The 25,681-nt window shown below is 39.3% G+C and overlaps 1 protein-coding gene across 1 annotated transcript; it reads right to left on the reverse strand.

Moving 5' to 3' along the window:
- Positions 1–1,358: 1,358 nt before the first annotated feature.
- On the reverse strand, positions 1,359–19,706 carry LOC108673578 (serine protease 40-like). The gene is made up of 6 exons (XM_018161432.1): positions 19,601–19,706; positions 17,279–17,456; positions 16,241–16,322; positions 15,870–16,031; positions 3,735–3,870; positions 1,359–2,831 (listed from the first exon to the last, which is right to left on the reverse strand). Exons 1-6 carry the CDS (start codon positions 19,638–19,640, stop codon positions 2,629–2,631), a joined length of 801 nt encoding a protein of 266 aa, XP_018016921.1. The 5' UTR covers positions 19,641–19,706; the 3' UTR covers positions 1,359–2,628.
- Between the last annotated feature and the right edge of the window lie 5,975 nt (positions 19,707–25,681).

The raw sequence follows: 25,681 nt of genomic DNA on the forward strand, positions 1-25,681 counted from the left end.
TTTAGCTTCCAGTCCTGGGGCCGGATTATCAAAACATGCTAAGTATACGTAGCCGCTAACGTTTAACAGTAAAGCTTAGGCTTGATCTGTGCATTGAGTTACACTCGATTTTCTCGTTCACCCGTGTAGAATTCTGCAAAAGTTGGGCCCAGAGAGCAGCCCATGGCAACGCCGTTAATTTGCCGGTAAATTTTGCTATCAGGAGTCCGGAAGGGAGATTCTGAAGTAAAGAGGCGAAGAAGGTCAATTAATATATTTTTTATAAGAGGGGGCTGACAGGGCTTCGTGCGAATTTACATGCATGCTTCACGATTATTTCTAATGTTTCTTCGGTTGGAACATTAGTGAACAAACTAGTAACATCCAGTGGAGCTAGTAGACCAGAAGGGTGCGAGGCATGAAGAATTTCCAAGAAGTCAGTTCTAGATTTCAGAGAGTATTTCTGTGGAATATATGGTTTAATTATAGAGTCCAGTTCTTTAGAAGTCCTGTATACTGGAGAAATAACTTGTATTATAGGTCTTATAGAGGGTTGTTTCCTTTGTGAGTTTTAATGTTTCCATAGAGGTAGCCCGGACAATAGCTCCCAACAATCGGGGCAAGTTATTTAGATCCTATTGATGAGTTCGCTGTGTTGGTTAATTTATTTGCTCTTCTCTGATGTTGTTCTGTTGGATCTCCTGCGACACAACTGAATTTGGACTCGTCTGATAAAACTGCGTTAATTTTTGAGAGATAATCCGTTTTATCCATGATAGCGAAAGTATTGCTTTTATCAGCTTTCCGTATCTCAATTTGTCTCTGCGTTGTTTAGCTGCTTGACGTAGAACAGGAGTTAAGACCGCTGTGGTCGATGAGCCTCGTTCTTTGGTAGCTTCAGCTCGCAATTGATCTTACAAGTCTGGGCTAATATCCTGTGATATCCTGATATATATAAAGAATATAGCAGTGTATTATCTACGGACTTTTGTGCTTGCATTTCACACGCTTGACTGAAGGATTTTAACGAATAAAGACTAATTTGTTATGTGATTTTCTTTTATGGACTTTTGAGTTAACACAAAAAATAATATTAAACATGAAGTTATAATCTCATAAATTGTATGTGAATATCATTGAAAAATATAATGTTTTTTAGGTTACATATGTTATTTCTTCTATTCTACATTGAGAAACTAACGTACGCAAATGAAATTATCACCAAACTGAAATTGAGGCTAAACATACCGTTTAGGGTTAACTCTTGCTGAACGCTTAGTTAATACCAATTGCCCAGTGGGTCAGACCGTGTGAGTCGTGTGACCAAGCTGGGCTAGCGTCTAATGACCGTGTTAAATATCGGAGAGTGAAACTGGAACTGCTCTCACTGTTTAGTGAATCAATGTTCGGAGACCAGGTTACATAATCAACGACACTCCTATAAATGAATCAAACAAACTGGTAACACTTGATTTTATACGAGACTAGGTCCGTGCTAATATTAGGACAATTATGCTTACTATATTTTATAGTATTGTCCGGGTGTCTTTTCACTGACACTTGGGACCAGTTTTGATTACTAAAAGGTCTGAGTTAATTTCGGTTCAAATAATTATCCCAATGATATAATAAGGAGGGATGAAAGAAATGATGGAGTGGCAACTCTAAACCCGTAATTATTCAAGATAAATCACGATGAGGTGTTAGTACACTAATAAATCAGGTAGCTAAATCGACAAGTTCGGGAGTGAGGCAAGCGAGTGTCGGAGCCGTCAGAACGTAAGTGGATGCGTATGCGACTGACTCATGGGATGCTTGAGGAGCTTGTATAGATTCACTACAATGACGTCACGGAAGCTGACGTGAGTAATGCTACAGAAGGTAAAGGTGGTGACGTATAGCTTAATGTTACAATACTACCTGACACGTCCACTTCGCAAAAATATGAATGGTATTCGATAAAAATTTGGAAGCAAGTACGATTACGTTACAGTGAACGTGCTATAGAGCAATGACTCTTTACACTAGTAAAATAATGTAAGAGAAGTAAATAATAACATTGACTATTAATAGCAGTGTGGAAGCTAAGCTCAACGTTACTAGAGCACTAGTTAATTAACTAAGCAAACCAATATCATAATCAGCTTACAGGCGCCAAAGGGCACAAAGCGAAACCTCAGTTAATTAACTAGGTGAATCAAAATCGTAATCAGCTAACAGGGGCCAACGGGCACAAAGTAAAACTTTAAGAACTAGAAACTCAAAACCTAATGAGTAACTTAATTCTATCCTCTGGCGTCCTAAGAAGTTCGGCGCTTGGTTGCCAGATCTTCGCACTTCTTTCTTCTGATGGCTTTCTTGAGGACGGTGCGTCGCTCGGAAGTAGAAGACTAGTATTAGTTCTTCTAATATCAGTTGACAATATAGTAACCTAATCCTAAAATATAATTCTTCAAGTGGGTAACTGAAGTGGATCATTCAGTTAATCTGGATTGGTTGCGCATATTGTTCATCCACGTAGTAACCGTTTCCTGAGTTAGAAAAAATTGTTTTTGAGGTTTTAAGGCAACGTGCCCTGCCAATTCCAGTAGGTAATCACGGTCCGCCATGTGGGAAACAGGCAACGAGTCAGACTTTGCTATTCGACCATTATTGACCACCCTCAACCACGCTTTCTATCCACTCTTTGAAATGATGGACAGCAGTGTAAATGGTCACTGGCTGATCACAGCCCGTTCTGTCCACGGAGGCGGACATCACGCCGGACACAGCCCAGCTCTCTTCGGCGTCCGGACCATGGTTCTGCATGTACGGCCCTCCTGACGAACCCCCAACCAGCTTCTTGTTTTCTTCTGATTGGACATCCGAAACGAATAATAGTAAGAAGTCAAATAACGAATATTGATAGGTAATGAACAATTTCAAAATATAATAATAAAAAACAACTCTCATTGTTATTTGATTATGTACTGAGGTGTATGACTAGGTAGAAGCTACAAAGAGGGAAGAGAGAGGCACACGGGAAGAATAAAGCTGTTCCAATGCAATTATTCCGATTCCAACAATCCTCTCCAAAATGATTGAATACATCACGTTAGTACCATAAGCGAATACCTCAGTTGAGCACTTCAAACTTATATCTCATGTGGGTACCAAAAGCGAGTAACTTATGGGAGTACTTTTAGAGATACATCAAGTGAATACCACAAGGGAGTACTCCCCATCCTTTCAAAAGGATAATAACTACGCTTTAATATGACAAGGTTTGCGTTTAAAAATATGCGGAGATTCCCAAACACTGACGGGCACTGTCAGCGTGCCCCAAACAGCCTGTCCCTTTTTGTACCTCTAAACACCATTTTAATATAAATGAACGAAGTTAATATCTATCTGATGTAATTAATTTTGAACGTCTTAGGCAACAATAAATCACGAAATATCTAGCTTTAGTTAGCGAAATAGGCCCTCATTACTCATTACTTTTCACACATGAGGAAAAATCCTCAGTTGACTTATCTTGAAACAAAATGTTGCTGACTGAGGAATTCAGGACAGAGCAACACGCCTCTCTGCTACGTCACTCAATGCATTAATTTGTGTGCTATTATTAGCTTAAATTCTTGTTTCAATATAGTTTTTGAATATACTAAATAATTGACCTGTCCCAATGTACCCCACTTTCTCCTCATAAGATCTCGCTTAACTGCTCCAGATGAGGCGAGCCAAAAATATCAAGTCTTCATAAAACCTCTCACCAAGAGCGAGGCCACAGAACTGCGTGTCCTCGATGCGCCAGGACCGGCACCGCGGGGCGGGACCATGGCAGTCCGGGTCCAGCTCCTGCAGCACCTCATCGTACTCGTACCTTGACTCGTTGGCGCGGCTGAACGCCTGCTCGGCAAGGCTCATCGTGAGTTTTATGTTCATCAACAAGAATTTGTGAAACAGTATCATAACTGTACCAGTGAGAAACTAGAAAAAACCGTTTTCACTATCGTGACAATGCTCATTTTGATGCAAGTGAGCTCTATACAGGAACTAACGCCATAATGGATAGCTTCAACACTACACCAAAAAGACTCCAAACCATTTTATTTCAACAAAAAGTTTGATGCTCAAAAATCAAATCTAAACACATGTGAAATGTTCAATCGGATCTAAAAAAACACTTCAAAAGAACAGTACGTGATCATTTTAAGTACTAAAATCACTTGATTGCTTAAATCGCAAATTAAGAAGGAATTTAAAATGAAACAAGATGGTACAGAAATTCTCAATTTCTTTGTAAAGAAGAACGACAATCTAGAAAGAAAAACGATCATTTTATAATCCAAAATTCAAATTCAGACATTAAAACTTTAAGTTCATAAATAAAAGATGAATCAACCTACAATAACACAGTAAGACTGGCCTATCTGTTAACATTCTCAAGGGGATGGGAAATGAGTGCGGCATTTAAGCTAGGGACATATCATCGAATAGAATATTTTTAAACAGAAGCCCAGTTTAAGTTCCACACTCTAATTGAGGATGTTAATAGATCCTCTGTTAACAACCCAGTAACAAGGCCGTTTTGCAGTGTTATTTTAGTTGATTTCTCTTTTATTTGTAAATTTTAGGTTTTAATGTCTGACTTTGAATTTTGGATTAAACAATAATTGTATTTACTCTCTAAATTGTCGAACTGACGATGAAGATGGACTCCGAAACGTTTTCCATCATAAAGATATGGTGAAATTCTGTGCCATGTTCTTTTTTAAATTCCTTATTACATGATTGATAACAAAGTTTTTCTCAGAGTCTTTGCTGTTAATGGCACGACCAATGAGCTGTACAAACCAGGGCTGTGGAGTTGCTAAGGAAGCCTTCCCCATTGAGGTTTATGCAAGCGGGATACATTGTCTCGCTGAAGATCAACGGTTCCTCCAGCATCACGAGAGCGAGGTCATTGAGCGGAATACGGCCGGGCTCGTAGTCAGGATGAAGTATTATTTTCGTCACCTATTTATGGGCACAGATATCAAGTTTTGGTTAGTGCTTCTCATCTGCGTTACCGTGTGATGCTACGAGAACCAGAGTTGTACTGAGCACCTGCCTGGGAAGCTGCCCACCTTCCCACCCGGGCTGGGCCGGGGTGGGTTTCAGCGAAAAACCCGAGTTTCAACGAAAAACCGGGGTTTTTATAAGGAAAACCGTAAAGTGAAAGGTGGATTTTAAATAAAAATTAAGAATGCATCTAATTGATTTATGGTTTCGAACTTCAAAACGATAATAATGGATAGAAGCTACGAAGTAAATACCTATTAAGTTTTCTTGAACAAAAACAGCAACAGTCATTTCATATGTATACTGCAAGCCGCTATCGAAAGCCTACATTTATTTGAGTCCTAGAAAATCCCAAGCATTATAAAGTTTTATTAATGATACTAGGTCCGCTAACTTGCTCTACAGTCATTCAAACCTATCACAATATGATATCAAAAAGTGACCACCAGAAATCTCCTTCATAACAAAGCCCATTATGTGATTTTGTCTAAATTGTTAGCAACTTTTGTCACATCATAGCTAATGTTCATAGAGGTTTTTGGAACTATTTTATATTAGCCCTACCTGAACTATAGGTTTTATATAAACTTCAGCATTGGTGTTAATTTAATGTAAATAGTGTAGTTTCTCACTATGTAGCAGAAATACACAAACATTAGTCCTAAAAACAATTATTTTCTCAATGATATTTACATACACTATGCCTTTTGAGACTATAACTTCATATTTGATACTATTTTTAAGTCCATAAATCAAGTTTTAATTGCTACATAATCAGCCATAAATCAAAAAATAATTGCTACATGCCCAGAGTCAAGTGTGCGAAATGTGTGAAGCTGGTCAATAGACTTCTTGTCGGTTTTGTCATTTATACATATATCCATTTGATAATTTGGCTTGTGAAATAAATTCATATCTTGAAATTCTTCAGAAAAAATACTGGTAATGAAAAAATAAGATAAAACAGTCAAGGTATGTATTGTTTTTGTAAATATATGCACTTTTTCTAGTGGGTTTATTCTGTACAGCTATAAACATGTGTTTTTATTTTAATTTTGCATAATTTAGGTTTCTAGTTAGCATCCCTCGTTATTAGTAGCAATGGTCAAGATTGATTATTACTGAGCCATAGTAGAAGCCGCAAGGTTTGGCACAAATTTTAGGTGCTTAGTCCAATTTTTCAAAATTTACGGTATAATAAATGAAAATGTTTTTTTAATGCTTGAAAAATATGAGTTTTGAAAAACAAGAAAACTGTAGAACTGAGTTAATTGGTTTAATACATATTACTTGCATTGATTTGTAGTCTAACACAGATGGGTCACTGTTGTGATAAAACACTGTTAAATAGTGATGCAAGTTAATAATGCATCACTAGCTCATTGTTTAATAAAAATTTACAATTATGTGATTAAAAGCTATGGTAAATGTAATAAAGGTTGATACTTGATACTCTCTAGCATGGAATTTGTAATAATCAAAATAATTGAAAAGAACCTTTAACTAGGTATAAATAAAATAAGTGAGAAAAAAAACATTTTACCCATTTTGCCCGGGTTTTTTATTAAAACCTGGGTAGGTTCAGCAGTTTAAAAATATCTTGGGTTTTTGCAACCCTGACGAGAAGGCACAGTACCGTAAACGAGAGCACAAGTGTCAACATGAAATTCAAAGAAAAGTCACGAATAAGAAAATGTTTTTATAAAATTCACAGAAAAACGGTAACGACGACTAACAATCATCATTTTAAGAAGATAAGTCATGAAATGAGAATAAAAGCTTACGGATTTGTCGTTACGCGGATCAGGAGTGAGCTGAACCTTCAGGTCACGAGGGTCCATTGTCTCGTTTCGGCTCGCCAGCGAACTGCAGGACACAGTTGATGAATAAAATTACTGTTTGAACTGAAAGCAATGAGTAAATATTGAGGCACATGCGCCACTGATGCGGAGAAATAATCTTCAAAATAATTTTTACGCATGCTGAAAAAGTGCAATTTTAGGATGGAGAGAAGTAAAAATAAGGCATAATTATCTATAATCATTAGTACGCTTTTAACTCCGAATGAATGATTTGAAGCGTATTGATAGCGACAATCTCCGACTGTCAAACTATAGGGTAACATGGGGCAGCGAGCCCACTGCGGGTCACGGGCCCATAGCGGGTTTCTCGCTAAGTATGGCAGATATTGGTCCGTGTTCTCAGATTAAAGAGGAAAATATTCTGAATCTATTTTAAAGAAAGAGGTTGCCAACTTTGAGATTAATTTAAAAATTGGTGGGTCGAAAGAGTAGCTGTGTGACGGTGAGTGAGATCGGGATTTGCGATTGCGGCAAGTGGTAGCAAGTGATTGGATTGTTCCCGTGGTGATAAATAAGAAGTGCTCGAGTAAACGATGATGATGCATGAGCAACCATCAGCGTGTAGACTTAAGAGTACAATTTGTTCCTGCGAAGACGAACTACGGCTGCTTCAAATGCACTAACAATGTCAGGTGACGAATCTAAATCCACGTCTCAACTAATCCGTTAGAGGGGATGTCTTACCCCCCAAATCCTTCTTTATTAATTGACCGATCGTTCTGAAACTTCATACACGTATGTAAAAATCAAATACCTAAACATTTTGTTTGCTCAAATTGTTTGAGATAATGAAGAAAAATGTGATATGTAAAGAAAATTAAAAAAGGGCAACTTTATTTCCTCTTTCCATTTACGAGCTACAACATCGAGAGGCATATCATTCAATTTGTAGTGCAAATATCTTGCTACCCTAGAAATTTTTTTTGTGATTTAGATAATGTTTTACCATATATTTCGCTTCCTCTCCCCAAATTTCCTATAATTGTTTGAGATGCTGAAGAAAAATGTGATATGTAAAGAAAATTAAAAAGGGCGACTTTATCTCCTCTTTCCATTTACGAGCTACAACATCGAGAGGCATATCATTCAATTTGTAGTGCAAATATCTTGCTACCCTAAAAATTTTTTTTTTGATTTCGATAATGTTTTATCATATTTCGCTTCCTCTCCACAAATTTCCTATAATTTTTTACAATATATAATTTAAACAGTAAATTAAACATATAATGGGCTTTACGAACTGAATAATATGTTCTCGATGTTGTAGCTCATAAATGGAAGTAGAAGATAATTTTTCAAGATGGCGTTAACTGGAAATTTCGATTGTTCAGGAGAGACAAGTAACTGAAACAGGTCCAAAAAGTAGTTGAGGTTAAAAAATTGCTTTGTAATGTATCTTCGGCTTTTCCAGCGCCTATTACTCGTATTTAGGGTGCCATCAAGCGCCGCAAGACTTACTGTTGTCCAGTTTAACGCGAATAACAAATCTTTACATACAATTTTCTAAAAGATATATTTGCACCGTTTGTAAGGAAATGTTCATTTTTATATCATAGAAACTGCTTCACGCACAAACTAAAGCTCGCACACACATACGGTTTGCTGCGTTCAACGCTCATTTTTTATCAACTGCAGAATGAGAAACGAAAAGCATGAATTAGACTCTCCCTTAATGCCTGTTGACCACACTCCAAGCTAAAGGACTTCGACCACGACAAACCACTGGTCGTGTCTCAACGTATCAGTTAAAGCCTGCTAAGGAAGTAACCGAATCAGTGACGAACGATGCCTCGGAATCAATGGTTATGCAGAGAATAGTACGCGTAGAAACCTTACCAATTGCCGGGGGTACCAATTATCTGCACGTCAGACTCGAGCCTACAACCAGCACCATCTCTAGACTTCAAGTCGACGCCGCAGCTGGAGTTTCCTACATGATAGATCCAGGGATGATGAACCTGATTTGTTGGAAGTATATTGGGATTGCTTTAGGATAGAATTTTCCTAGCTGATTGGATGATACATGTATCTCATTTGTGTCATGATTATTTAAAGTAACGTTTTCAAACTTAACGAATCCCTCCCAATGATTAGTCGTTTTTGGCAAGGTCAAGAATTCGTACTTGCTAAAAGAAGCGAAACGCTTCGGGCTGCAACCTGACAAGTGAACCGGATGACCATTTGGTGGTTTATCAAAGAGGGCTCTCGATGGACACAACAAAAAAGTAAATTATTCAGGCGGACTCACTTGGAGGGTTGAGGTGTCGGGGCTGGCAGACGAACCGCATGCGTGGTTGGGTTGCGTTGACTGCAGCTTCCCCGAATAACCCCCACAGTCCGTCGCTGTGGCACCTGCCATCATTATCATGTAAGTGGCACTTTTATCGTCAGTGCGTTGGCCGAGACATGTATTCAGTCGACTTTTTCGCCTAACGCAACATGAGAAGCTCGTCCAGAATGCCGTTCAGAAATGAAAATGTCTGCCGCATTTTCTCTCTGTACACGTGATTGCGTGTATAGAGTTCGCATCAGTTTTGATGCGAACTTCGTCAACAGTTTGTGCATCATAGGGTTGTTACTCAAGTAAAACTTCCCAATAATCCCGAATGCAGTCAGTAATTTTTAAGGTTGTTATTTCGTGCATCCATCATTCTCTATGGCGTGCTGTCAAGACTTCGATTGCAGCTAGCGCTGTCAAGTGCGTTGTACCACATGTGCAGCCTGTGGTAACAACAGAGGTGTTCCGTGGTTGCATGAGAGGTGCGCCATATCTCCAGCCGGTGGTTGCATGACAGGTGATACCCTGGTCATAGAAATTGAAGGAACATCAAGCTATCTTATTATCCGCTATTATATTAAGGGCATATCCGCTCTCTGCTGATAGTTTCCTGTTTTCTCAAGTTCATACCTCGTCTCCCCTGGTCTTTACCCCCTTCATCCCTTCCCCCCTCCTGTTTATAAGCACAACCTCCTGGTCTTTATCCCCTTCCCCATTTTCAACTCCTTCTTACCTCTTCTCCCCACGGTTTTTACCCCCCTTCCCCCCTGATCCCCGCAAGGTTCAAGTGTCTCGTTGATATTTCGCCTTTTCTTATGTTACTTCAATTGCTGCCTCGTCAGGAAGTTGTACACGTGTGGGTTAGGTCGTCCTGTGTGGGTCTCATTATTGTTCATCTCATTAACTTAGCTAGTGGGCCTCATTAATACCCCCAAAGCGGGCTTCATGGTTAATGGGTTGTTAATCATTATATTTAAGCCCCAAGCTCACTCATGTTTTCTACTTTTCTACGGAACATTACATGTAAATAATCGTTAAGGAATTGTCTCGGTGTTCGTGGGTCTAATTGACCCACTCTAATTGGTGTTGAATTCCAACTTATGTGTTCAATATATTTTATAGATATTTTTGAAAGCTACTGTATGCTTACGCCCTCCTTTGATAGCCTCTCATAGGGCAGCTTTTGCTACTGAACAAAATGCTGTTTAGGTTCTCAGTAGCATATTGTTACCTATACTAGCATTACATATTACATATCTTCTCCTAAAACCGATCAGCTTGCCGGTTTTCAATGGAGCTTTTCTAAAAAATATCAGATATTCTGAAATGCATATTTTCCTGCTTGAAAAGAATGGCACTCACTTTGAAATGCAGCTTTATTGTGATGCGAAAAAAGTTCTCTCCAGCGTCCGCTCGAATGAAATGCATTGCATCAATTTAGCCACCGTTGAAAACTTTCATTAGTTGATAAATAAAAATTTGTTAATTGCATCAATCATTTTATAAGTAAAATGTGCTCTCTAGCATTCATTTCTCAGGTGGTAAATTTTTTACCAATTTTTAACAAGAAAATCTTGCAATTCATCACTTATTTACAAATCTTAAAAATTCCGTTTCCACATAGGAAAATGTTCTTCATAACATTATTTTTGCCGTAAGAAACATATCTCGAGTGGTTTTCGGTAGAAAAATGTTCTTATTTTCATAAGTTTTTTGCGAACGATATTATAATTCTCTATAATTTTTTGCGAAGCAAAATATTCTTTTTACGAGTTCTTCACTGGGATATTTCTTCTCACTTTATTAAAGTCTATATTTTTGTCTCAATGAATTCAGATTATGAACAAAGACAGTTTCTGGTGCTCGTTCACACTCAAATAACGAATTATTTAACGAGTTGTCTGTGTATTTATCCGCCATATTTGTTTACTGGGCGGAGGCGGGAAGCCCAGTAGTCGCCGCGCCGTCGTGGGGGGCGGACGTCGCGCGTAGCTCTTAAGTAACCTTCACAATGAAATGTGTTTGAGTGGAATCATGATGAAAGTTGAGTCACTATAAATTCCCCGGTCAGAGAATCACAGGTTGGGGGTGGGGAGGGGGAGACGTCAGGGCTTTGGAAGGTTTGTTGGAGGAGTGATGGTAGGTGGTGCTGTAATTTTCCACTTAATTAAACTAGTGTCTTTGAAGGCGTTTTGATAACTTATTAGCTTTGCTTCTTCCGAGTGTTTGACTTCTGTTGGACTAGGGGGTTATCGAGGCGTCCACATGTCAACTAGTAGACACACTCTACGTCTATTGATCTTTTAAGGGAGTCTCCATATGTTCAGTTCGAGAGGTAGTCGAGTACGTATGTGTTCTCCTAGTCATTACAACAGCTGTTTACCACTTTATTCCCGCGAGGCTCGCATCTGTCGTTGTATTGCTCAAGTGAACAGTCTGAGTCATAAAGTGCTTTCGTGTCTGTGACGGAACTTGAGACTGTATGACCTGGGAATGCTAGCTGGTGCGGTATGACCGTATGAGTACCTTAATTAAGGTCTAACTCTTGCTGAACGCTCAGTTAATGCCAATTGCCCAGCGGGGCAGACCGTGTGAGTCGTGTGACAAAGCTGGGCTAGCGTGTAATGACCGTGTTAAATATGGGAGAGTGAAGCATGGAACTGCTCTCACTGTTCAGTGAATCAATGTTCGGAGACCAGGTTACATAATCACCGACACTTATATAAATGTATCAGACAAACTGGTAACACTTGATTTCATATCAGACTTGGTCCGTGCAAATATTAGGACAATATTGCTTACTATATTTTATAGTATTGTCCGGGTCTCTTTTCAACGACACTAGGGACCAGTTTTGATTAACTCAAAGGGCTAAGTTAGTTTCAGTTCAAATAATTATCCCAATGATATAATAGGGATGAATGAAACAAATCAAAGAGTTGCAACTCTAAACCAGTAATTATTCAAGATAAGTCACCCTGAGGCGTTAGTATACTAATAAATCGGGTAGCTAAATCGACAAGTTCGGGAGTGAGGCAAGCGAGTGTCGGAGCCGTCAGAACGTAAGTGGATGCGTATGCGACTGACTCATGGGATGCTTGAGGAGCTTGTATAGATTTACTACAATGACGTCACGGAAGGTGACGTAAGTAATGCTACTGAAGGTAAGGGTGGTGACGTATATCTTAACGTTGCAATACTACCTGACACGGCCCCTTTTGCAAAAATATGAATGGTACTCGATAAAAATCTAGGAGCAGGTACGATTATGTTAGAGCAAGCGTGTTAGAGCAATAGCTCTTTGCACAAGTAAAATAATGAAAGAGGACTAAACAATAATATTGATTACTAATAGCAGTGTAGGAGCTTAGCTCGACGTTACAACAGTACTAGTAAACTAGGTGAATCAAAATCGTTATCGGCTAACAGGTGCCAACGGGCACAAAGTAAAACTCTAAGAACTAGAAACTCAAAACCTAATGAGTAACTTAATTCTATTCTCTGGGGTCCTAAGAAGTTCGGCGCTTGGTTGCCAGATCTTTGCACTTCTTTGTTCTGATGGCTTTCGTGAGGACGGTGTGTCGCTCGGAAGTAGAAGAATAGCATAAGTTTTTTTCTAATATCAGAAGACAATATAGTAGCCTAATCCTAAAACATAATTCTTCAAGTGGGTAACTGATGTAGATCATTCAGTTAATCTGGATTGGTTGCGCATATTGTTCATCAACGTAGTATCCGCTTCCTATCAGCAAACGTACTGTAGGTATTGTATTTTTCTGGCCGAATGAATAACACTTATTAAAAACTTAGGAACTTATTAGGAAAAATTGTCATTGAGGTCTCAAGGCAACTTGCCCTACTAATTCCGGTAGGTAATCACGGTCCGCCATGTGCGAAACAAGCAACGAGTCAGACTTTGCTCTTCGACCATTATTGACCACCCTCAACCACGTTTTCTATCCACTCTTTGAATGGATGGACAGCAGTGAAATGGTCACTGGCTGATCACAGCCTTCTCTGTCCACGGAGGCGGACACCACGCCGGACACAGCCCAGCTCTCTTCGGCGTCCGGACCAAGGTTCTGCATGTACGGCCCTCCTGATGAACCCCCAACCAGCTTCTTGTTTTCTTCTGATTGGATATCCGAAACAAACAATAGTAAGTAGTCAAATAACGAATATTGAAAGGTAACGAGCAAATTCAATATAGAAGAGGCAGAAATAATTTTCATTGTTATATGATTGTGCACTGAGGTGTATGACTAGATATAGAAGCTACAAAGAGGGAAGAGAGAGGCATACGGGATGAACATAGCCATTCCAATGCAATTATTGTACAGATTTAAACAATCCTCTCCAAAAACGATTGGATATTGGATACATTAAGTTAGTACCATAAGCGAATACCTCAAGTGAGCACTTCAAACTTATATCTCATGTGAGTACCAAAAGCGAGTAACTTATGGGAGTACTTTTAGAGATATATCAAGTGAATACCGCAAGGGAGTACTCCCCATCCTTTCAAAAGGATAATAACTACGCTTTATTATGACAAGGTTTCCGTTTAAAAATATGCGGAGACTCCACTGACCGACACTGTTTTGTCCCCCAAACGACCTGCCACTTTGTACCCTAAATACCAGTTTAGAATCATTCAGCCCCATTTTAATATAAATGAACTAAGTTAATATCTACATGATGTAATTAATTTTGAAAGTATTATGCAACACTAAATAACACTATATCTAGCTTTAGTTAGCGAAATAGGAACTCGTTACTTTTCATACATAAGGAAAAATACTAAGTTGACTTGTATTAAAACAAAATATTGCTCACTGAGGAATTCAGGACAGAGCAACACGTCTCTCTGCCACGTTACTCAATGCACTAACTTGAGTGCTATCATTAGCTGAGACTTTTGTTTCAATATAGCTTTTGAATATACGAAATAATTGATCTTCCCCAACGTACTCCAATTTCTCCTAATAAGATCTCGCTTAACTGCTTCAGATGAGGCGAAGATATCAACAGTTTGGAGAAGCCTCTCACCAAGAGCGAGGCCACAGAACTGCGTGTCCTTGATGGGCCAGGACCGGCACCGAAGGTCGGGACCGTGGCAGTCCGGGTCCAGCTCCTGCAGCACCTCATCGTACTCGTACCTTGACGCACCGTTGGCACGGCTGAACGCCTGATTGGATTTTATTCCGCAAAAGGGGGGGTGGCGCGGGGGAAAATCGAAAAAATTTCGAAAAATTTACGAAAAATGCTCCCACACCCACAAAAATGAGAAATCCTAAAACCCCTCGTGTTGGGTTTTAGACATGGTCTTTACGCATCGAATGATATGTGTCTCAATGCTGTAGCTTGAAAATCCTAGGAGGAGATAGATTTCTACGGTACCCCCTTTTTGGCCGTTTTCTAAGAATTTCACGTTTTCTTTCATTTTTTTCGAAAAGTTTACACGAACAAAAATGTCTTAGAATTCCATTTTACAAATGTGTACCAAGTTTCAGAGTGATCCGTTTGTAAATAGCCGAGATAAATTTTACCCTAGACGCTCCCCTTAACTGCTTCAGATGAGGCAAAGATATCAACAGTTTGGAGAAGCCTCTCACCAAGAGCGAGGCCACAGAACTGCGTGTCCTTGATGCGCAAGGAACGGCACCGAGGGGTGGGACCGTGGCAGTCCGGGTCCAGCTCCTGCAGCACCTCATCGTACTCGTGCCTTGACTCACCGTTGGCGCGGCTGAACGCCTGCTCGGCAAGGCTCAGCATGAGTTTGATGTTCACGAACAGGAAATCGAGAAATATTTTCATGACTGTAGCATTCAGCAACAAAATAACCGTCTTCACTATCGTGAAAGTGCTAATTTTCATGCAAACGAGCTCGATACCGGAACTAACGCCATATTGGAAAGCCTCAACCATAGGTTTTGGATAACTAGGTCCCATAGGTTTTCCTACCAAAAAGACTTCAAACAATTTAATTTTCACGAAAAATTCAATGTTAAAAAATCAAATCTAAACACATGTGAAATATTAACTCGGATCGAAAAGAATTTCAATAGAACATGACGTGGTCACATAAAAGTTCTAAAATCACTTGATTGACTAAATCGCAAATTAACAAGGAATTCAAAAAGAAACAAGACGGCACAGATATTCCCCATTTATTTATAAAGATAAACGACAATCTAGAAAGTATGTACGATCATTTTATAATCTAAAATTCAAATTCAGACATTAAAACCTAAAATTCGCAAACAAAAGATACATCAACATAATGTAACACAGTAAGAAGGCTCATCTGTTAACAATCTCATGGGGATGGGACCTGAGTGCGGCATTTAAGCTAGGTGCACATCATCAAATGCAATATCTTATTTCTTCAAACGGAAGCCTAGCTTAAATTCCGCACTCATCCTATCCCATTAAAGTTGTTAACAGATAGGCCAGTCTTGCTGTGTTATTTTAGGTTGATGTATCTTTTATTTGATAGTTTTAGGTTTTAATATCTGACTTTGAATTTTGGGTTATACAATGGCTATATTTACTTTCCAGATTTTAGTTGTTCATTATAAAATAGAGTGAATTTTGTACCCTCTTCTTTAGTTTTAAATCCCTTAATTGTTATATGGTCAAAAACAAAGTTAATTCAGTCAGAGTCTTTGCTGTTAATTCCACGACCGATGAGCTGTACAAACCAGGGCTGTGGAGGAGCTGAGGAAGCCTTCCCCGTAGAGGTCAATGCAAGCGGGGTACATTCGCTCGCTGAAGATCAACGGTTCCTCCAGCATCACGAGAGCGAGGTCGTTGAGCGGATTAATGCCGGGCTCGTAGTCAGGATGAAGCACTATTTTCGTCACCTGTTTATGGGCACAGATATTGGTTCGTGCTTCTCGTCTTCGTTACCGTGTGATGCTACGAGAACGAGAGCACAAGGGTCAATAGGGAATTCAAAGAAAAGTCACGAATAAGCTAATATTTCCTCTACTAAATGCACCAAAGAAAGATAACGCCGCATAATAATAATCTTTTTAAGAAGATAATTTTCGAAAGGAGAATAAAATCTTACGAATCTGTCGTCGCGTGGATTCAGCGTGAGCTGCACCTTCAGGTCACGAGGGTCCACTGTTCTGTTTCGGCTCTCCTGCGAACTGCAGGACACAGTTGATGAATAAAATTACTGTTTGAACGGATAGCAATGACTAAATATTGAGACTCATGCACGACTGATGATGAGAAATGAAATTCCAAATATTCTTTACACATGCGGAAAAAGTGCAATTTTAGGATGGAGAGAAGTAAAAATAATGCATAATTATCTACAATCATATGTATGTTTTGAACTCCGAATGACAATTCGGCGAAGGACTTAATAAAATGTATAAAAAAAATTTTAAAGACCACGTTTTTCATGTGGACTAAATAGTAGAAAATAATTTTTCGGCAGCTACTGATCTCTGTTTGCTTTCATTCTCTTGGTCTTTTGTATTTCAGTTAAAATATTTTACAACATCTAAAAGGAAAAACGCGGGGCGCATATGTATTTAATTGTTTGGTGATTACATGATATGATGAATATGATGGTTCATTGAACATTTGATAAGTGTATTGCTGATATATCTAGGAGCTGAGCTTCCCTAAAAGTTTCAGAGCGCTAGCTAGCGGGAAAGTTGGTGAAATATCGATTGCAAGATTTGATCATCACAAACAGACAGACAGACAGACAGACAGACAGACAGACGGACACGAAAGCGAGCTAAGAAAAACGTGGTAAAATATATCGAGAGCGACGAGCAGAACCCGACTTCAAGGGAAACTGATCGTTGCACTATTTCGTGCACCGCAGGTAGATGGAATTTAGTGTAGGACGGGTTATTTAAATCTACGTGCTTATTTAAATTAACATGTTTAAGAGATGATGATTATTAATAATTTAATACCAGTGCTAAATGCAAACCCACTACAGGGAACGGGAAACATTTGCCAAATATTAAATTGGCAGAAGCTTGTGATGCTCAAAAGTTTTATTTTATCTGACGCCTCATGATGAAGCCACAGGACTATCAGATTAAAATGTTTTAATAATCAGTAAAATAAGTGAGAGTACCGGACGACGCAATGCGCTGCCGTCAGCAGCCACGAGTCGCTGATAAGAGTGGCGCTGCACTCGTAGCGCTTATACTTCTTGAGCCCCAGCAGCCACGGATGGAGGTTGCGCGGGGCATAGTACTCGAACAGGTCTAATGTACGCCCAGTGCTCCGGTAGCGCGGCTTCCGTCCACAAACTGCGAAGGACAAACGAAAAAACAGTCCACAGCCCCAAGCAAGCAATGGTTTGTTAGGGTTCGAGTAAGAACGTAGAAGGTTGAGTAACTAAATTCAAAGGGCTAAAAAAGGTTAGCTGCAGAACGGTACATCTCATTTCATAAGAAATTTCACCTGCCGAAATGTCGATAGCATCAAATCATTCCACTTCTTCTCAGTAATTAAATACACATCATTTACTTTGATTGGATTGCAACATTCACAGATGACATTGCCGCTGTAGCCAATTAATGGAATCTGTACAGGTTAACAAGAATTGATTAGAGAGAAAAAAAAAATCACTACGTTATTAATGAGTAAAAAATTCTATTTAAATTACATGTAGGAACATAGCGAGAGCTGGTAACTACCGAGGTTGTCCGCTAGGAGGAGATATAAGAAAGGGTTTGCGAACTTGGAGCTTAGATTAAAGGCTGGTGGGACGAAAGAGCAGTCGTGCGACGGTGAGTGAGATCGGGGTTTGTTAATGCGGCAAGTGGTAGTTAGTGATCGTTCGCGTGGTGATGAATAAGAAGTGTCTCGTGTAAATGACGAAGATTCATTAGCAACCATCAGCGTGTAGACTTAAGAGCACAATTTGTTCTTGTGAAGACGAACTAAGGCTGCTTCAAACGCACTAATAATGTCAAGTGTCACTACCACGACGAATCTAAAGCCACGTCTCAACTAATCTGTTGAAGCATGCCGATTGCGCTACACGCTAAAAAAGTTAAACCACGACAAACCTCAAGCTTGGCCACATCTCAACAAATCTGTTAGAGGGAAGGGCTTACCAAAAAAACTTCTTTATTAATTGACCGATCGTTCTGAAACTTGATACACGCATGTAAAAAACAAATGCAAGCACATTTTGTTTGCTCGAACTGTTTGGGATAACGAAGATAAACGTGAAATGTAAATAAAACTGAAAAAAAGCGCCTATACGGATCTCCACTTTCCATTTACGAGCTACAACATAGAGAGACATCATTCAATTTGTAATGCAAATGTCTAGCAACCCTAGACACCTTTTTTTCCAATTGCGTTTTACATTTTTTGGATATTTTTTTCGTTTTTTGCTCCCTCTCCCCCTATTTTCCTTGTTTTATGCAATATATAATCCAAACAATATATTAATCCGAAAAAGGCTTCACTAATCGAATAATATGATTTAGATGTTGTAGCTCGTAAATTAAAGCAGAAAATTATTTTTTAAGATTGCGTTAACTGGAAATTGTAATTGTTCGGGAGAGACAAGTAACTGAAACGGGTCCAAAAAGTAGTTAAGGCTAAATTTTGTTGGGTGATGTATCTTCGGCTTTCCCATAACCTATTACCATCAAGCCTCGCATGACTTATTGTTGTCCAGTTTAACGCGAATAACAAATCTTTACATACAGTTTTTTAATAGATATATTTGCACAGATTGTGAGGAAATATTCACTTTTATATGTTAGAAACTGCTTCACGCACAAAGTAAAGCTCGCACACACATACAGTTTGCTGCGTTCAACGCGCCTTTCTTAGTGCTACACAATGAGAAAGACAATGAAAAGCAAAAAGATAGACTCCCCTCTTAATGCCTGCCGACCGCGTCACAAGCTAAAGGAGTTGGACCACCACAAACCTCAGGTCGTGTCTCAACGTATCAGGTAATGTCTGCTAAGGAAGTAACCGGATCAGTGACGAACTAAGCCTCGGAATCAAGGGTGCTGCAGAGAATCATACGCGTAGAAACCGTACCAAGTGCCGGCACTACCAAATATCTGTACGTAGGACTCGAGCCTACAACCAGCACCATCTCTTTAAATTGGGATTGCTTTAAAATAGAATTTTCCTAGCTAATTGGATGATGTGTTATTTGTGCCATGATGATTCAAAATAGCTTTATTAATATTGATTTTTACCAAATCCCCCCTACGGATTTATTACCTCAAGACAAATTCGTACTTGAAAAACAAATACGTACTTTCGCACAAATTCGTCAATAATTCGTTCCTGCTAAAAATTACCGTAAAGCTTCCGACCGCAACCTGACAAGTGAACCGGATGAACGGGTGGAGGTCTAATCAAATAGGGCTCTCCATAAACACAACACAATAATAAATTATTCAGGCGGACTCACTTGGAGGGTTGAGGTGTCGGGGCTGGCAGACGAACGGCATGCGTGGCTGGGTTGCGTTGACTGCAGCTTCCCCGTACAACCCCCACAGTCCGTCGCTGTGGCACCTGCAATCATTATCTTGTAAGTGGCACTGACAGTGGGCGCAAAAAGTGTCCGACACAAAAAGAAAAACTTCATTTAATTAAAGCTTATTCAACAAAATAACTTAAAGAAACACCATTCATAAGTAAATTTACATGGAAAATACAAATATCATATCAAAATAACAATATCATTAAATGTTGGCTTGATAATTGCAATTTTGTTGTAAAAGTCAAGGTTCAAAAAGTATCCAACACATCGTAAAAAGAATTAGATTCGCCAATAATTTCTCATGCATTATATTCGGGGGAATATTCTAGAATAAGAAAAGGTTGAAATATTCTAGAATGCAAAATAACCTCATAGATATCTTTCTAACTGCAGTCATTCAATACCTGGCATCGTCATTAAATGGTGGCCTTAATTTTCAACAATGCCTAAAACTGAAGAATATTCCGAATCGAGTAGATAATGAATTATTCATCTATCCAGAGATGGTTTGGGATATATAAAAATTTCATCTGTGTTAAATATCCCAGTTTCGACAATTAGTGATACTGTTTGGAGGTGGAAATCATTCCATCTTTCGACTAGTCTGCCTCGTTCAGAGCGTCCTATAAAAATGTTTGACCGTACAGCTACGAGTTTAGTTCGACAAGTACAGAATAATCTTTGACTAACTTGCTCTGAACTGCAAAAAGATTTGCAATCAAGTGGGACAAATGTTTGCAAGAATACAATTAGGACAGTTCTTCGAAAGAGAGGATTACACTCGCGGTCATCAAAATAAACCCCTCTCTTGAAGGAAATTCACGTAAAGAACAGCCGGAACCTTGTTGAAGAACACGTGAGTAAACCTTCAAGCTTTTGGGATAAAATATTATGGTCAGATGAGACTCAAATTGAGTTGTTTGGTCGAAACTGTGTCAGTCGTGTTAGGAGACAGAAGAACTCTGCGTTTCACCCGATGAATACCGTCCCCACAGTAAAGTTTAGAGTTGGCAGCATAACGCTTAGGGGATGTTTCTCTTCTGCAGACCCAGGTGAATTGTACCCAGTTAAAATTTTGAGCCGAGACCGTCGCCGGGTTTAGCCGGGCTGGTCGCGCTTTAGCAGGATGGAGCCATGAAACAATAACTGGCCACCCATCCCTAAAACTGCGCTGCGCTATGGCTAATATAGAGACAAATTCTAACAGCTCGGCAGGGACGGACCTCATCGCTGTTTTAGCGCTGGTAACTTGGATTGCCCGGCAGCGAGCTGAACAGAGCAGCTAAGCAGGCCGTGCATGGGGGGGTTTTGTGAGAGGGAGGAGGGATTAGCGTTGGAAACAGTAGCGGGAGAATGAACTTCGTCCTTCATTTGGTTCATTCGCATATTTCTATATTTTGGGTCAATTTCTGGTGCCGGTTATGATATTAGTAGATAGCAAAAGGAGCCTATCGTCACACTTTCCATAAACAGCTTAAATCATAGGTTACCACAATCATTTACCCCGAATATTACCAACAAAATTAACCAATTACCTTCAATATTATTACGAACAATTACCCCAGAATCTGTATAAACAGGATACCGATCATTTACCCAACAAAATTAACCAATTACTCCCGAATCATGAGTTAACGATCATTTACCCCGATTTTACTACACTCTTTAACCGAGAATAACCTAGAGCGATTGCCTGAAAAATACTTCTGTGGAATATATAATTGATTTAAATTTTTGAAATACTTAGCTAGCAGCCAAACCGATTTACGAATTTTAGAGTCTCTTTACATCCATAAACTTAAACCTAAATTGAATAACCAATCCAGTTCTTTTCCTCTTTCGATTCTAGGTCAATAGTTGTTTTTTTCCTTTCTTTTCTTATCATTTTCTAAATTTATTTACTAAAATTGATTTCCATGTATTTCCAGATGCATTCTACTAGCTGATGATGGGCATAGCCCGAAACGTTCTGTTTTATTTATCTAGGACTTTTATACAGTAAAATATTTCATGCAACTTTTTTGGTTTTAGCCTTTATTCTTAAACTGAGAAGAACTCCTCGAGATAATGTGAATTAAAGAAAATGCTGTTATCTCATGAGATCAGTTGTTAATAATGAATCTGTAAGGGTTTATTTTCTTAACAATTTTTGGAATATTTGTGATTATTTTTCGAAAGAAGCATTAGGTCCATAGGGGAGGTTTTGCTCCACCCAGAATGTACATCTTCTGCCGCCCTACAGTCGCCAGCACGCTGGTCTTCCATAAATCCGATGCTCATGTGAGAGTTGTTGAACTTAGTTAAGAGCATCTGAAATCAGTTTGGCTACCTGATGCAAAATGAAGTTTCTCTTATATTGATTACTGCAGTGCGTACAAGAGGGACCATCATAGGACTTAACTAATATCAATCCATTATTTTCCTCAATGTCTTGGGGTTAACTCTTCCCTCACAGCCCCATCTTCAAGTTATTGAAAAGCCTTAGTCTTTCCACGGAAAGGGACTAAACTGTGATCGCAGCTTTGTTTTGTCCTTCGTCATAATTCCGGTGTCACAATAGACTTGCGTCTCCTCAATTTATCGTTTGGTGCCAGGTAGGGGCGATGGCCCCCAGTGACCATTGACGGCGGCTCAACTCTTCTGTGTCCCGTATTCTTCATGTCTTCCGGATTGAAAGCCAAACAATCGCAAGTGCGCGTCACTAGGAATCGGTTGCTGTATTTTCAAAGTGCTTCTGTTCCTAACATTTTTGTTATATTTGAGTGTCATACCGTATATTCGTGTTTGCGCTCCCTCCATTACTATGCCTTCTCCTTACGAACCTGTTCTAAAGGGACAGGGGCCGCATCCCCCATCAATACCTCTGCTTCCATCATATTCATCACGTCACCATTCCTCATGATTGTCATTAAACCATCTCATCGACCATGAAAACCACCTCCCTAATCACCAACAACCTATAACGCACGGGAGCACACACCTACCGTATCCAACTTGCATAGATCGACCAAAGACTAACAATTGGCCGACAAAAGATATTTCATACGACCTTCAGAGAACTCAGCTCCCCGCTCAACAAAATGCCTGACACCTCAATTGGGTTTTACTCTGTTACCGATGACGCCGCCGTCATTGACAAACTCATTTCAGAAAAAGCGACCGACGCATTCACGAAAATTAACGGTTGTTTTTCTTCAATTTGTCAACAACCGTCCGTCATACCCACTGACCTCGGTACAAAACGGATCATTTTCGTTAGACATCTGGATAAAAACATTGGAAGCCACGCCACAGACGAAATCATTGCACCGCAATCTTGGCTACTTGTAATATAAATCATTCAAATAAAACGAACACGTTTAAAAGAGCTCATAACCATTGACACCTAAATAGCCCAACGCTGTATACGAAAAAAATACATCTGTTTGATATAAAACTCTTAATTACACCATACCAGTGAGAACAGGAACACTACTCTCACCTAAAAGTGCTACGAAATAGACCCTCAACATAACAATAAATATTTGCTACTCCCGCTTGCTCTGAATGTGCTGCCAAGGACCACACCGAATGTTCCAACTCTCAAAAAATGACTCAACTACCTCAACGGCTACTACACCTTAGCCGCAAACTACCGTACCTATAGCGCAAACAAAAAAAAACACGAAATAAACAGCAAAACAACATGAAACTATCATAAAGAAAATTAACGTAATATTCGTTGATACAGCCAAACAAGTGAACAAACAGACAAATATTTCATAATATAGATTGACACTGACCTACTTGACAAAATTAAAATCCGCAGATATAATAATTTAAGCCCTTATCGCCGATACGGCGATAAGGGCTTCGGAAGCATCCATTCCAAATGACTGGTAGGCCAACTACGACGTCGACAAGACTTTCCTGACAGAGACTCCACAAAAATCGTCAACTTCTTTTATAACTAACCAGAGAAAAAGACTTAACAGACTGATTTCAATCAAAAAACCGAGTAGATAGACGATGACGACCTCACTGAACATACCAGAACAACTAAACAACGACGGCAATCATAAGAATGACCCTCCTCCCTCGATAGCCATGACTCAAAACGAAGACCGAGATCCCAGGATAATGAAAAATGTATTCTAATAATATAAGGAATTGTCAGATAATTTATTAATGTAGTATAAAATTATTGTCAAATAATCAATGCGTCACCACTTATTCAATGTAAAATTGCAGAGTCACCATATAAGAACCGGTCCTTGGACAGCGCACCAGTATCACAACCCACCACTGCACAGGGTATCTTCGCAAGAGCCCTTGCTACCTCGACGCTACTTATTCAAGAGTCATCTCCGTCACAAACCTTGTATGCCTGGAATTGTTCTAATTGCGCTTAATCCAATAGTAAATTAATGAATATTACTCTGGGCCTCTGTTCAACTTTCTGCTATAGTGACGCTCAAGATGGAAAAAAGACTGTCATCCTAAGAGATATTAATTACCAATATTACAAATAACCATAGAGCCAGCCATCGACCGAAATTATTTATCTCTGAACAAGGGCCAATAGCCATCAAACTATTCTGGGGGACTAGAGACCCATTCAAGTATTTCTAACCCCACAAAGCATTAGGCACACCGACAAACTAGGAAAGGAGGAATACGGACTGAGTCTCTCTTCAAAAGTGCTCAACTACCTGAGAAGGGATAAATTAATCACAAACAACCTATATAATAACCATCGCTACCTTGATACTTTCGTATTCATGGCATACGAAAGTGTATGCAATACGAAAGTGTATGCATGAAAGGCATACTTTCGGATGCCTTGACAAACATTTGACAACGAGCACATAAAAGACGAAACAATTCACTTCCAGGCATCTTCTTCCACAATGACCTTCCAGTCTGCACTAAAAGACTACAAGACAATGTCCGTGGCTGGTTCAACCGCAGATCTACTGTCGTAAATATCTACAAACATATACACCAAGACTTTATTCTCATCAACGATCACTCTTATAAAGATAACAACAGCCGAATCATGACATTTAATTACAATGCGTACATTTGCATCAAGTGCAATACACTAGTTCTAGTTAAAGTGACAACATTCTATAGAAATTATACTCTGGATTATGGTTAAGTCCAACACAATACACTGAGATGCAGCCATAATAATTAAAAGACCTTCACTTAACTCAACGATAATTTTCACTCAGACATGCTCGTAATTACCATTGAAACTCAGCCTGGAGCCCATCGCGACAACATAACAACCTACACCTCACCACGTACAGACTCTTTAACATGCTCCATCCCTTTTACCTTGTGGCTGACATGAACGCTAGTCACTACACCAAGGAACTTCTCCTCTAGCTCTTTGGGTAGATTACTTACAAACCCTCATCACACACAACAGCAATACATATCATACCGAGTCAATCATGGCAGGGAGACATTTCAAAACCTACAACTACATCCATACTACAAACCGTAATATACCTACAGAGCTGGGCAGCGCTACTTTGAAATGTAGCGGCACTACCGCTACATGTTCTAAATGTAGCGGGCGCTACCGCTACTCCCACTAGATTGTAGCGAGCGCTACCGCTATCGCAACAGTAAAATGTAGCGCCGCTACAATGGCCAAAATTATTGTAAATCTCTAAATATTTATTGTTCTGTTATTGGGATTTACTCATAAACATTTAAAGATAATAAAACATTTTCAAAACATATCAATGCAACTTTATTGCAATTAACCTAACCGAACTAGTACGGGTTAGATACAGCAAATAAAAGTTAGTTATTTTTATGTTTTACAATCCCTACATGGATGTCTACTTTAATCAACCAATCTAAAAAATTATCCACATATACATATGAAAAATATAACTCAGTACTCACTGCAGTGAGTGACAGAGAGCGCATTTCTCGTCGACGAAAACGTGAAGTCACGGACGGACAGACGGACGGATTGACGGACATGGCGAGCACAATAGTGCATTTTTT

The sequence above is a fragment of the Hyalella azteca genome, unplaced genomic scaffold (genome assembly GCF_000764305.2).
Source record: "Hyalella azteca isolate HAZT.00-mixed unplaced genomic scaffold, Hazt_2.0.2 contig15187, whole genome shotgun sequence".
Taxonomy (NCBI): domain Eukaryota; kingdom Metazoa; phylum Arthropoda; class Malacostraca; order Amphipoda; family Hyalellidae; genus Hyalella; species Hyalella azteca.

Excerpts from the sequence above, each read along its gene's own strand:
- LOC108673578 (XM_018161432.1), bottom strand. The coding sequence starts at position 19,640 with ATGCCGTTCGTCTGCCAGCCCCGACACCTCAACCCTCCAA. Across the intron at positions 16,323-17,278 it reads GCAGCGCATTGCGTCGTCCG|TTCGCAGGAGAGCCGAAACA; the intron begins GTACTCTCACTT and ends TGTGTCCTGCAG. Across the intron at positions 2,832-3,734 it reads GTTCTGTGGCCTCGCTCTTG|AAGAAAACAAGAAGCTGGTT; the intron begins GTGAGAGGTTTT and ends ATGTCCAATCAG.